Genomic DNA, 14,606 nt, shown 5'->3' with positions numbered 1-14,606 from the left:
GGTTAAAAGCAGCCAAACGGATGGGAAACATGTGTATTTAAACGGACTGAAAACGCATGCGTTAAAATGGTCCAAAAACGTGACATGTGGCATCAGCCTGAAGCTTCCTATAAAATGATAGCAAGCAGAGATCTAGAAAACCGAGTGGAATTGATACAGAAAGTATATTGGAAAATTGTATAACTTTTTATTGTATAAACAATATTATTTATTTGCTGAAAATAGACAACCCCTCTACTATGAAGCTATTACTGTACTTGCCTTGCTTAGTTCCTGTGCTTCTCATCTTCCTTTTGTTCTCCTTCTTTTAGAAATATTATGGTTTGGATACCAAGTGGGGTGACATTGAGCAGTGGATGGTAGGAGTTTCCCAGTGTAGCCTCCCCCATATTTATTTACTGATTCTTGTCTGTGTGGGATAGACAATCTCTGTCTTTGTCTTTTGCATGATTGTGTTTTTTGTTTTTTTTCTTTACTGTACCATTATATTAAACATGCAAATCCTTGTGTAAGGGCTTGGTCAGACGGGCGTTTTTCCCGTTTTTATGACTTGGATTTCATATTGACTGATTTATTGTAAATGGCTTATTTAAATGGTCAATTTTTTTATGGACTATATGCCTGATCCCTCTTATTTGGAAAATATAAAAGGGGTTCTCCGGGACATTAAAGGTTCAAGTATATGGAACGGAGTTGCAATACCACCCATAACAAGTGGACAGCAGTGGCGCTGTGTTTTGTAGAAATCTTATTCTAATCCTGATTAACCCCTTTAAGTGTGTTATCAGAAGTGTAATCCTTCAAGACCTCCTCAACACTGTTAAACTTCAGGCAGTATTTTACAATTAGACAATAAGGCTTTGTTCACGTCTGAATATTAGATGTTGAATAAATCATGCGCTGGTTTATAATGATCTGTCTGAAAGAAATATGGAGCCGACTGTAGAATTATTTTTCCTATTAAAAAAAGTCAACACAGCACTATATTTACATGTACACGCACTGTAGATTCTTATTAAAATATCTTTCTGTAAAACAATGGACACTTCTGATGGATTGGAGTGTGACTACTGGGACTTCACTGAACGCAATAATGAGGGTGCCAATCCCTCTGTTTGAAAGAGTAGAGGTCAATCAAATATGTGTCCTGTCGCTCCATTCAATAGTATAGCAATGTTAGTGCACAACACCTATCTCCAGCACTTCCATTCACTGTCTATTTGAGTACCAGAGCGCTGTGTTTGGCAATTTCCAGCACTACAATCGAATTACATGGAACGGTGGGGCAAATGCTCACTTTGCTGCGTCTTGAACTGCGGTCATTAACATGAAAAAATACTAAACTTATTTCAACAAATTATTTTGACAAACCCAGGGAGTTGGACCGTAAGATGCACAGTACACAGACATTATAGCATATACTCCCACACCATAGACTACGTTGCATATAGTCTGTGCGCTTTTTATGTTTTTCCCCTTTAGTCGCTTTCCCTGTGTTTTCCTCCTCTTTCCTTAATTTGCCCTCTTATGCTTTTGTTGTCTGGCTTTCTCCCCTCGCTTTTCTCTGCTTCATGTTTTTCTCTTGCCCCTTAATGCATTTCCAGGAAGACAGTGAGCGCTACTCACACCGGCCACGGAGGAATCTCCAGGTCAGTTTCCCACCCGGTGGCTTTGCATGTATAGGTCACTAAGGACTCCTTCCTACACGTCTCAGAAGTAATAGTCATTTATTGTGTAATAATAATTCATGCAGCAGAGTAATAATAAATACTGTGGACAAGTCATCCACTTAAGTAAACCAAAACAATTGTGTCCCAAGTGTCATTTTACTGACTCATTCAAAGGATTTGGTAATTCTCTTTACAACCAATGACATAAATGACTCTAATTATAGAAAATATGTTAAACCTTATAAACCCAATTATGCATTTTACGGACCCTAGACCTTTCCTATATATTGTCAAGGGTCTTGATTTAATATTAGTGCTTGGTGTTCAGGAAAGCCATTGAATTGGTCATTCTTTTTCAGCATTATACATTGGTGTCCTTTCTTATGATGGAGCCATCAATATTGATTCAGTGGGGTCTGACATATTCTGACTTGTCTTATTTCCAAAAACTGCACCACCCCTCACCATGGTTTGTTCTGTTACTGCAGCTCAGCTGTATAGAGTGTATATATACTGCAGTACCATGCACTACCCATAGTCGGGAGTGGAGCCGTTTCATGGAGAAAGTAGCCTTATTTTTCAACCTATGGACAACCAAGTTTAAAGGGCATTTACCACCAGGATGAAGGACTATATGCAAATGAGCCTGAGGGGCTCCAGACTCTGTAGGTGCCTGGAGCCCCTCAGGCTCATTTGCATACAGTCTTTCACCCTGGTGGTAGATGTACTTTGATCTCTATGGCTGCCATATGGATATCAGGCATTTCCATGCACATACCTGGTACTATAGTACTGGTATAATCCTAAATCGGCATTGAGTCCTGAAAATCTATGTAACATATTTCACAACTTGATTCAGTAAAATACGCTTGTATATCATATCCATTAGTAAACACCCTGATTTATTGCTCTCTTTCGTTGTGCTTTTCTTGTGACCTCTTGTTTGTTTCATTTTCCCTCTACCTTTCCAAGGCTTCTGATGAAGATGATGTTATGTCTGTGACTAGCAGGAGCAGTCTAAGGGTCAGTAACCTTCCTGATCTGGGTACATTATACTCTGCGTGCCTAACCCGTGGTGTAGTGTGCTGGTGTGTTTAATCATCCTGAATACACAATATTATTGTACAGTATAACTGATAAGACTTGTAGGATGCAGTGGCACACCCTGTGGTCATGAAGTGGACACCCCAAATGTCATGTGCATTGTCACAAGATGAATATGTTGTGAATGACTCAATGTGCTGCACAATAATGTAAAATACAGGTCACATACGCTGCCCTGATCCGTAAATGGGAAATCTGGATTGTATTACAGTAGCTGTAGTGGATACAAGGAATCTCTATACTAGTACTAGGATTAGCCAAAGTATAAAATTGGGATATGTGGAGGTACCCTATGACTGAAAGTGAATAACAAGAGATTTATTACAGCTAAATGTCCCAGGTCCATAGGGCAGCTATTATATAGTCTTGAAGATGGTGTAAGTTTATACCATCCTTGCAGATGGTATTCTATATACTTCAGTGGCTACTTGGCCAGAGGGCAAAGGGTATAGTTGTAAGAATATTCCTGCTCTCTGAAGTTGTCACATATTTTATCTCCTCTATAACGTCTGCTTATATATCTTATATATAGATATTGTCTATATTCTACACATTTCTTGCTATTTCATGATATTGGCATGCCCATGTGTCTTGCTGTGTACCTCTATTCTGTATTATGTGCCCCCAGACCTAGCATTCAGTCCTTCTTTCTCTTTCTCTAACAGACCAATGGTTACGAGGAAGAATTGCTTGGAGCAGCTCAGTATAGGAAGTCCAGCAGGGTCAGTGCAGAGCTGAGGATTGGCATGTGGCAGCCTGGGCATATGTTCACATACTTTGAGGATGGTGAAAGCCACAATCGGCTGTTTGCCTCTGTAAGGGGCTGACCAGGAATAACTATTGATGGTCTATCCTCCAGGATCTGTTGCCCTGTAGCGGTCGGGTGCCGTCTCTGTAGCCGCAGCTCCCTATGAAAGTGAATGTGAGCTTTGTCTGTAGTTACAGCGTCTGACTGCTGTAGGGAAATTGAACCAATTGCTTTTGGCTCTATATCCTGTGGGACTTTTTGGGCACCAAGCAGCTTATCCATGCTGTGACAGGGTGTCTGAGGAGCCCCCTGTTGTTGTAGTATGGATGTCCCAACCTGAATGGTTATTCCTGGCCAACCTTCATGTGCTTTCATATATGTAGGTTTTGTTCAGTGTGATGGCTAATGTGAGTTGTGGTATTTTCCTTTGCCTCCAGAGCTCAACAGGCAGTGGCGATACCACCCAGTCTTCCCGGGGACCCCCCAGGGATGAGGCAATGGTTGGTCCTGTGCTTGGTGTTTTATCCTGCACTGTGTGTGGAGCTTGGTAGCGCATCCCTAACAGATCGCCTATGTGCATTGAATTACGATACAACTAATTTTTTGTTGTGTAATTCGGTTTAATTTCGGTTAAAAAGCTTAATACTAAGCTGCTGCAGAAATCCCATTTTACACTCTATGCAGCTATATACATATAATTGCAGTGCAGAGCAGGTAACTATGCAGTGTGGGCTACATTTTAGTGAATGTACAGTTACATTTCCTGTATGTTTATTCTCCAGCATCTAGAGGATCCCTGGTACGAGGCCAGTCACATGGATGGACCAGCCTTGTAGTGCAGCTGTTACTGAATAGCACAGTCCACCAGAGACAGACAGACATTACTAATAGCTGGAATACAGAACGCTGTGCAATGCCTATGGGGGAAGGGTGTTTCTTACATGAGCTCATATCCCCTTTATCAGGCACATTTCTGGATTTATACCATTGTTTAACTTTTCTTCATTCTATCTACCATATCTAAAATTAAAAAAGCTGACAAAACTCACAAAAATGGTGACCAAAGGGGTTCTTTCACCTAATGCAGCTAAAGTTAACGTTAGACTTCTGAATTGTCTACATTGGGTTAGCGGCAGGACAACCTTTTTCCTGTGCTGCTGTTTTTTCTATATTTATCTAAAAAATAAAAAAACTAAACATTGATAGAGGTGGAATAAACACCAAGTTAGTTTTCACTATATTGCTGCTGTTTTCTTTACTTGTATATCTATCTTTCTCTATATAAAGGGATCTTTTACATGATCTTGTAAGTGGGCACCCATTTTCTTTCATGTTTCACTTTGCTATAGTTGTTGGGTAGCTCCCATCCTTTATATAGACACACTGGTGGTGGCGGGAACATTTTCTCAGTTTGTGTTCTGATATACAATTTCTGGGCTCCAGAACCATGTTTCACATTGATTAGAACACTACAGTAAAAGATACAAACATTTTGTAGTGGCCCAGTTATGCAGCTCAGCTCTCGTTCACATGTGTGGTAGCTTAGGGTGATGGCACACGTGGCGTTTTTGGTCTGTTTAAGAGCATGTGTTTTCAGTCCGCATGCGTTTTTAAAACGTATCCGTTTTTTTTTTTTTTTTTTTTTACTGTTTACCATGTGTGTGGCTGCTTTGAACCTGTTTATCTATTAAGCTGCGCATGCGTTTTTAAAACGGACTGAAAACGCATGCTTAGAAACGGACCAAAAACGTTGGCATCACCCTTAGCTGTAATAGTACAGCACGAGCACTGACGCATAGACCTGCTAATATCAGCACATACTAGGACGTGCGTGAGGATTCCCTACCAATTTGCAGTATTTTGGAGAATCCATTCAACTGTTTGGCACCATTGGAGGACATCACTTTGTAGATAAAGTCAAGTGTCAACAGGTCCAATATCTTTTTATAGATTTTACAGAATATATGGATGAACTATAAATCCAAGTGCATTATAAGTAGAAATTCTCATTATCAGCTCTAAGGCTTTGGATTCCTGCACATTCTTTATCCAGTGACGTTTGAGGCTCTTACATTTAGTCACTACCAATGCAAAAGAAACCCAAACCCTCCAGTCTCATTAGGCAGAGTGATTACACATTCTTGTCATTTCCTTACAGACAATAGAGTCTCGCTGGTGACCTGCATACAGGAATGGTTTGTGATGCAGTGCATGTCAGCGTGTTGGAAAGTTGAAAGGTCACCGCTGTCTGGCACTATTGTCTGTGAATGGCTTGTATCTTCATCCTTCTTCCTGTCTCCCCTGTATAGAGCGCTTATTACTCTGACCTCAGCCTGGCCAGTGCTCCGCTCACAGCCAAGTCTCCGCAGCAGTCTGTACACAATGGAAGCCGGGTCTGTTCCTTTCCGCTCACTTGTGAATAACTACTTGTATCTCCTAGCTGTGTGCCATGGTGTGATCAGCCCCAAGTCGTCACTTTGTTTTTGTCAATTATTAAGACATTTTGACATGATGTAAAATATTGGAAGTTCAGAATAACTTTGTAAGCCAAGAAAGCCATTACTAAATACTATGCATACATTTCCGACAGTGTGACCTATATTTTATGCAGCTGTGTGTTCAGTAGGTCAGAATGTTGCACGAAGACGCATAGATTTGCACAAGAGATGTAGGTATAAAATGAATCCTAATGGTGTTCTATACATAGATGTGGACACATATCTGGTACTTACCTGGGCCAGGTTACTAAAGCTCAGCTTCTCTTTAACTGAATGGAAGTGGCGCTACAATAACACAGCTCGGCCACTACATACAGGGTGGTGCTCTGCATCCAGCTCCATTCCCAAGATTTGTGGTGGACTTGGGTATCTGTAACTGATATCAGCCCTTATAAACCCCTTTAAGGTAGTTGTTCTGCTCTATCATTTTACCTACAGATGGATCCCAGTTACTTTGAATGGTCAGTTGGGACTCCATGATATTGTCCACTATTTCACCCCAATACGTTGCTTGGCTATTTTGTCTTTTATATTTTTTATGAAACATGTAATGTAGCTGTACACACAGCCTGGGGTAAGGGTTTAGTGACACATGCATTATGTTGGTGATACCATAACCCTGCAGTTTACTTAACCAAACATAGATGCACATTGATATGCCAGAGACGCAGAGACCTTCTTGGCTACCAGTTCTCACCTCTGGATATGTTTCACAATATTCAGTATAGTCTATCGAAATAATGGATTTTAATGGATTTGCAAAGCATTATGGAGATCTGCAGGGTGTCTGGATGTATGTGGCCGAATATGGACTGTCATGCCTGGGAACATAACACTAAAGTCTTGCCAAGCTTGATTTTCTAAGATTTGTCTATCTTATTCTTACTGGAGAAATCCAAACTTCATTTGTGTCTTCATATGGAGGAACCTCTTCTGTGTTAGATTGCCATGTAGTAGTAATAGTAGTTGCTTTCTAGTAAGAAAAACCTGTGTTTGCTTATACTGATCTCCTTCTCAATATTCTGACATGGGTATTTGCTTGCTTCTTTTTGCTTACACTTTCATCCTCTCCTTTTCCAGCCATCACTATTGAACTGCAACTCTCTACCTTCCAGATCACAGCGGGTGGGTCACTCCTCTTTATCCTGTGTGTTACCTTCTCTTATCTATTTGTATGAGTGCACCCATCTGACTCTCTGCTTTCTGTCTTGCTGGTAGGGGTCTCTGTATGATGAGGGTGGCACCAGCAGTAGCCGGCGATCCTCAAGTTCCCGACCTGTGAGATTACTTTCCTTCCTCTTTTACAATAATCAGTATATGATATCATTCCGTGTAAAGTGCCATACACAATACAGATTTTACTTGCGGGGTGATTTGGGAGCTGGTTACAGATACTACATTAGTATGTGACTTATCTTACAATGTACACACCACTTGGATATCGAATCAAAATCCCTGATACTATTTAATTTTTTGTTTTCTTCTTGAAGTGAATTACATTATATTTCTCTCCAATAATCCAGGATATTTCCTATTCCTTCACCTATTAAAGGGCATTGTTGCTAGATTAGTGGTATTTTTGTGAACCATGGGTATTAGTTTTGCTCTGAGGATTAGTCTGCTTGTACCAGTAAGGATTAGCATAATCCTGCTGGTAAAGGAAATGCTTAACCCATAGTCTTTAGTTTTACTAAGAGAAGTACCGAAATATGTCGGCCCATCTGACTGTACATAGTCTGTGCTAGTACTGCAATGGGCCTTAAATGGCAGATATTCTTTTCAGAAAACATCTCGCAGAGCATTGCAATACAAGGAAAAGCATTTGGATAGCCCATCTGTGAACGTAGGATATGCTAGGAGTTGGTGGGGACATAAATGTGAAGGTCTTGTAATGTTCTGCATCATATAGTTCTTCCTTCCAGTCATGCTTTTTATTTCATTGACTTCAATATTCTTTCATTCTTCTTTTTATCTATCCTGCTGATCCTCCCTTCCTTGCACTTCTCCTCTGTCTGACTCTGGAAGCCCTCTGAGTACAGTTGTTACCTAGGTTCTGGATCCCGTGCCTCTTCTCGTGCCAGCTCTGCCCGTGCCAGCCCAGTGGTGAGGCCTGCTTTTACTCTGTCCTTCCTCTTCTTCAGCACCTTTTTGTGAAGTGTTTTGTATAACATTATGTTTATTTATGTTGCATTCTTTTAATGTATAATCTTCATTTGTATATATCATGCAGCCGCCCCAGAGGTGTTTCCTAACAAATTAGTTTTTGTCTTTTTTTGTGTTGAACTATAGAAAATCAATAGGGATTTTCAAAATTCTAAAATAGATTGCTGGAAATGAAGAAAATAGCCTAAAATTTACTTACCTGTTAAATTGCCTGCCTCAGTGCCACTGCCGTAGTAGTCCTTGTCAGGCTTTGGTTACCTAGCCTCAGTTATGATGCCCCTGTCCATGTGACCACCACAACATATTCACTGGCTTCAATAGTCTATTGCTCTAGACTACTGAGGCCAGTGTTTACCTAGGACATCATCCCTGTAGCAAAGTAACAAACAACCTAAAGGAACAATTGGAGAGGCTGTGCGGTAATGACAGGTGATTTAACATGTAAGTATTTTTGTGTTATTTTGTTGTTGTTTTATACATTCATCATGCTTTTTGCATCTCTGAAAAATCACCTTGTGGTGGAAGATCAGCCGGCAACTTAATACAGTAACATTTAAATCAATAAAATATTATAAATCTTACGTATAAGTTGCATTTTTTTTATCAAGATTTTAAAGAAGTCAATTCCAGACCTTAAAATTCCATATAAATATCCACACACATTTTTTATGGGAAAATCCCCAACACTAATGCAGATTTTAGTGTAATGGTGCCTCAAGCATGAGGAGATGTATTTTTGGTGTAGTGATAGTAAAAAGCTTTTGTGCTATTCTACTACTAACATTGCTAGTATTGTGGTTGTTTGGTAGCAATGGAAGGATTTCGGATTGTTGCCATAGTGTTAAGTAGTTACTGTTTGCATTTTGAAAAAAAAAAGATCTAATCCTCATAGGCTGAATATTTTTCACTTGTCTATGTCTGATCATCAATTGTAATTTACATAACCGCATCCATTTCCACTTTGATCAGACTTCGGAACCCACAGGCCCACCTTTATTTCGTCGTGGGTCCTCCAGTGGCAGTGTCCTCTCACAGAGTCTTCTTGAAGATATGTCTGTTCCTTCAGTAAGCAGAGTGAGTGTATGTGGGCATGAATTGCACTGTGTGGCGGCCGTCGCTGATCCATATAAGATTTCTAACGCTGCCAGCATTTGTGTGGAGAACTCATTTCTTGTGAAAAAATAAATTCCGACCAGCTTCTGACTTATCCATCAAGGTGTCTGATGGTTCTACCAACTGGTGCAACCATGACAATGGATGTTTTCGTCTGTCACACTATCCCATCGACTGTTACTAACATTTATTTTTCACCTTACAGGTTGAAGAAAGATCAGACAAAGACTTTGCAGAGAAGGTACGTTTTGTTTTTTCATGTCATTATTATGATTTATAGCGCAGAGCCATAGAGTAAACTTTGTGTAAGGCTTGCTGACAATTCTTACTCTTGCATACAGTGCAATCTGCATAAATCCTCATTCACACAACTGTATGGAGGACCGTGACGGGATCATGGCCCCCAAAGAGGTCTATGGAACCCGGTCACGGAGCTCACCTTGACCTGGAGGGGAGGTCGCTGTGCATGATATGGAACATGCTCTATATTTTTCCGTATCGCGGCAGAAACCACTCTGCTTTTAATAGAGAGAGAAGGGTGTGGAGTGCTCACTCCTCCGCTCTGCTGCATACTCACCTGGGGTACAGGCCGTGTGAGCATACGTTTGTGTGCATGAGGACAAAGGCTAATGAATGACACTTCTAAATGCGTAGATATATGTAAACGCTTGCAGTATGTGTGCACTACAGACTCTGCAGGGGAGGAAAGAAAAAACGAAGGCCCAGTTTACACCTGTGCCAGGACGTCAGTAGTGCTCTTCCTTTTTTAAAGTAGAGAGCAATAAAAAAAGTAAAATGGAAAAAGTCCATTAGTGGTAATGGGGTTAAAATGCCCCCCATACCACATGATAAAAAGTTTACAAATTCTCTGAGCTAAAGGTTTGTTTTACCTGAGGCCACATTCAGATGTGGCATTTTGGTTGCATTTGGAAACGCAATCCAAAGGCTGCACTTGTGATCACATATTTTGGTAACATTGTGTTTCAAACACGTTAACTGAACGCAAAGTAAATACAATCTTACCACAACGTGCGATCGCAGGTGGAGCCTTTGGATTCAAAACACAACCAAAATGCCACATGTGAACGTGGCCTCAGGGGCTCTACAAATCACGGCACCTGAAAACTATTCTGCCCTACAAAAACTCAATGGCTCCTTCCCTTCCTGCCTGCCATGTGCACTGACAGCGGGTTAGATCCACATATGGGGTATCCTCTTACTCGGAAAAAAACTGCCCAATATATTCCTAGATGCATTTTCTTCTTCAGTTAATGTTGGTAAATTTTGCAGCTAAATGAATGAATTAATGATAAATATTAGTTAGTTCCAAATCGAATCAAACAACTTCCAAAACCCCTATAGAAATGAAATGATCCCTAAAATTATTTATTCTAGAATTTTCTTGAAAATTTGAGAGAATGCTGTTCAATTTGTGATCTTTCTAGCATCATAATAAAACATAAGGACACTTTTAAAATGACACCAACACAAAGCTGAGATATGGCAATGCTAGTTAGTAACTAATTTGGGTAGTAAGACAATCGGCTTGCAAAACAGTACATTTTGAAGTTTGAAAATAGCAATTTTTTCCAAAACATTTACCAAATTCACCCTTTTTTCATGAATAAATGCTAAATATATGAGCCAAAATTTCCCTCTAACTTAAAGTACAAAACAAACTCAAAAACACTTTAGTAAGTTAAAGCCTTCTAAAGTTACAACTGGATAATGTGATACGTGCTGGTTTTGAAAAACTAAGGGTAAAAGAAAGATGGAAGGTAAACAGGAGGCCTTCTATTTCCCATAGGGTTTCATGTATGGAAGGGTAGCTTCTGTCATGTTTCCATTATCCATAGTTGAAAAAAGTGCTGATGTTGATACGACTTGGCCTATGCTGTCAATTCATATTGCCATGTGGGATATATATGTGTTTTCATATTTTAAAGCTGTAATATATTATTTTATTTTGCTTCTTGTTCCAGAGTGGCCGGCCTGTCTCTAGCTTATCTGCAGCAACTCTTGCTTCATTGGGTGGGACATCCTCGCGCCGGGGAAGCGGAGACACATCCATATCGGTTGATACAGAGGCGTCAATCAGAGAAATAAAGGTGAGTGTGCAAACAAAGCAATTTTCTGACTCTCCAGTTACAGCATCTATTGATACTATATGTACGGTGTGTATGTATTTTCATGTATAATATGTACCGTATATACTCGAGTATAAGCCGACCCGAGTATAAGACGATGCCCCTAATTTTACCACAAAATACTGGGAAAACCTATTGACTTGAGTATAAGCAGAGGGTGGGAAATGCATTGGTCACACCCTCCCCAGTATATAGCCAGCCAGCCACTGCCCTGGTGTATATATACAGCCCCTGCCCCGGTGTATACAGCCTGCCAGACCCTGCCCCGGTGTATACAGCCTGCCAGACCCTGCCCCGGTGTATACAGCCTGCCAGACCCTGCCCCGGTGTATACAGCCTGCCAGACCCTGCCACGGTGTATACAGCCTGCCAGACCCTGCCACGGTGTATACAGCCTGCCGCCGCTGCTGGACAGATCGCACAGAAGATATACAGGGGTCGCCGGAAAGGTGAGTTTAGATATATTTATTTTTTTTACTCGAGTATAAGCCAAGTTTGGGTTTTTCAGCACATTTTTTGTGCTGAAAAACTAGGCTTATACACGAGTATATAAGGTATATTCACACAGTACCATAATATATAAATATATATATATCATATATATATCATATATATATCATATATATATATATCATATATATATATATTATATATATATATATATATATATATATTTATATTTATATACTGGCGTATAAGACTACTTTTTAACCCCTTAAAATAATGGCTACAGTGGGGGGTCGTCTTATACGCCGTCATTAGAAGAGGCTTAGTACGCGCTGACGGGGCGGCGCGCTGTATGCACTTACAGAAGCATGTCGGATCTTCATTAATATCGCAGCTTACAGTTATGATCACCAGGCACTTGCTCTCTTGTTTGTTTTGCAAAGTTTTAAGCAGACTTTTTTTCATTTGGGAGAGGGGTAGTCTTATACAGTGAGTATATACCAAATTCTATATTTTTAGGGCAGAAGTTGGGGGTCGTCTTATACGCCCATTCGTCTTATACGCCGGCATATACGGTATTTCCCTCAATTTTCACTCTGGCTTAAAAGGGGTTGTTGGTTTAATAATATAATAATATATAATACATATGCGACCAGGAAGTTGTGCTTACCTTCTCCGGCGCTCCCATTCTCCTGCGCTACCGCTCATTGGTGCTGTACCTCTGTTTATTTACATCTAGCTAACTACTTCCGGTCACCGGATATAGCATTGCTCCTAATGCTGTATCTGGTGCTTGGCAGCGGTTGGGTGGGCTTATAGAGACAGAGGCAAGGCACCGATGGCACGGGACAACGGGAACATAGGAGAAGGTAAAAAAAAAAGGCCTAGAGGCAGCCATTGCAGCAGCTCCCCCCACACTGTACATGAGTATTAGGAAATCTTTTAGATGCGGCAGAAGGTTGTGACATGGCGAAGAATTCGTGGAACTAAATCACTGGCTGTTGTGACACCAGCAGCCACCAGGATAAGAAGGGTCATTTATGGGAGGTGCTTTTACTAAACATGAGAGATTGGGGCCAATGATTCTAACAGATATGGAGTCACAAGAAATACAGCTGGAAATTCAGAGTTTGGAGAGTCATAAGGATGTTAGAGAAGTAGATTTTTTTGTTCAACGTTAAATGTAAATTATTGTTCATGGAAAAATAAGAATCACCTGAAAATAAGACCTAGTGCCTCCTTAGGAGCAAAAATTAATATAAAACACCGTCTTATTTTCGGGGAAACAGGGTATGTAACATTATGTGATTTTAAGGAGTCAAAAAGAAAATAGCCTTAAAACATTTCCGTAAAACAAGTACATACCAAAAGCAAAGCAAACTTAAAAAAACGCAGTACACATGATTTTTAAAACTTGACCTGCATTATATATTCACACAATAGAAGGGTAATGGACCAGCAGCGTCTAAACACGTCTAATAGTACACTTCAACAAAGTTGCCAAAAACTGCAGATAATAATATAGAAAGCTGCAAAACATGAAACTAAAATCCTAACCAAAGCAGGTGTCTAGACTTTAAGAAGAAAAGACATGTTTTGGGTAAGTGGATATTCTAAATAGCAAAGAAACTGAAGACAGACAGAAGGGGAAAAAACGTGCACAAGCAAGTCCTGGAACAAAGGGCATAGGAAATACTTTCTTCGTTTACAAAGAAGGAAAATATATATATACCGTATATTCCGGCGTATAAGACGACCTGGTGTATAAGACGACCCCCCTACTTTCCTGTTTAAAATATAGAGTTTAAGATATATTCGCCGTATAAGACTACCCCTTTTCCAACGCATACAAAACACCGGTAAAAATTTAAAAAAAAACTGATTTGAATTTAACATGGTCCTTTTTTTAATGTAAATTCTTATGACATGCAGGTATATAGCAGGAAAACTGTCGCTCAAAAACATAAGGCATACAACAACAACATTACCATTACAGCACAGCCCCCAGTAGTATACAGCACAGCCCCCAGTAGTATACAGCACAGCCCCCAGTAGTATACAGCACAGCCCCCGGTAGTATACAGCACAGCCCCCGGTAGTATACAGCACAGCCCCCGGTAGTATACAGCACAGCCCCCGGTAGTATACAGCACAGCCCCCGGTAGTATACAGCACAGCCCCCGGTAGTATACAGCACAGCCCCCGGTAGTATACAGCACTGCCCCCGGTAGTATACAGCACAGCCCCCGGTAGTATACAGCACAGCCCCCGGTAGTATACAGCACAGCCCCCGGTAGTATACAGCACTGCCCCCGGTAGTATACAGCACTGCCCCCGGTAGTATACAGCACTGCCCCCGGTAGTATACAGCACTGCCCCCGGTAGTATACAGCACTGCCCCCAGTAGTATACAGCACTGCCCCCAGTAGTATACAGCACTGCCCAGCATTAAAAAAAAAAAAAAAAAAACTTATATACTCACCCTCCGGTGGCCCCGATGTGCGGCGCTGCTCCCCCGATGTCCGCGCCGTCTTCCATCTTCCCCGGCAGGCGCCTAGTATGACGAGCCGCTGCTGACGTCATACTAGGCGCCGACCCGGGGAAAGACATGGCGGCGCCCAGCAGAAGAAAGAAGACGGCGCGGAAGACTGAAGACAGCACAGCGCGGACATCGGGGCCAACGGAGGGTGAGTATTTCCCCCCCCCGATGTCTTTT

The 14,606-nt window shown here is 41.0% G+C and overlaps 1 protein-coding gene across 28 annotated transcripts in view; it reads left to right on the top strand.

The window, feature by feature from the left end:
• LRRFIP1 (LRR binding FLII interacting protein 1) overlaps positions 1–14,606 on the top strand; it is an 86,098-nt gene that overhangs the window by 48,097 nt on the left and 23,395 nt on the right. For 8 of the 28 annotated variants that reach the window (XM_072121434.1, XM_072121435.1, XM_072121416.1 and 5 more), the window contains 12 exons: positions 312–359; positions 1,605–1,649; positions 2,643–2,693; positions 3,440–3,496; positions 3,960–4,022; positions 5,832–5,915; positions 7,101–7,145; positions 7,239–7,298; positions 8,046–8,123; positions 9,153–9,257; positions 9,502–9,537; positions 11,279–11,404. In XM_072121434.1, coding sequence (XP_071977535.1) covers positions 312–359; positions 1,605–1,649; positions 2,643–2,693; positions 3,440–3,496; positions 3,960–4,022; positions 5,832–5,915; positions 7,101–7,145; positions 7,239–7,298; positions 8,046–8,123; positions 9,153–9,257; positions 9,502–9,537; positions 11,279–11,404 — 798 coding nt within the window. The remainder of the gene's footprint in view (positions 1–311; positions 360–1,604; positions 1,650–2,642; positions 2,694–3,439; positions 3,497–3,959; positions 4,023–5,831; positions 5,916–7,100; positions 7,146–7,238; positions 7,299–8,045; positions 8,124–9,152; positions 9,258–9,501; positions 9,538–11,278; positions 11,405–14,606) is intronic. The other 20 variants (XM_072121421.1, XM_072121424.1, XM_072121407.1 and 17 more) reach the window with 19 other exon arrangements.

The sequence above is a fragment of the Engystomops pustulosus genome, chromosome 8 (genome assembly GCF_040894005.1).
Source record: "Engystomops pustulosus chromosome 8, aEngPut4.maternal, whole genome shotgun sequence".
NCBI classification, from domain to species: Eukaryota; Metazoa; Chordata; class Amphibia; order Anura; family Leptodactylidae; genus Engystomops; species Engystomops pustulosus.
The sequence above is the reverse complement of the archived record's forward strand: the minus strand, read 5'-3'. Positions and strand labels throughout refer to the sequence as shown.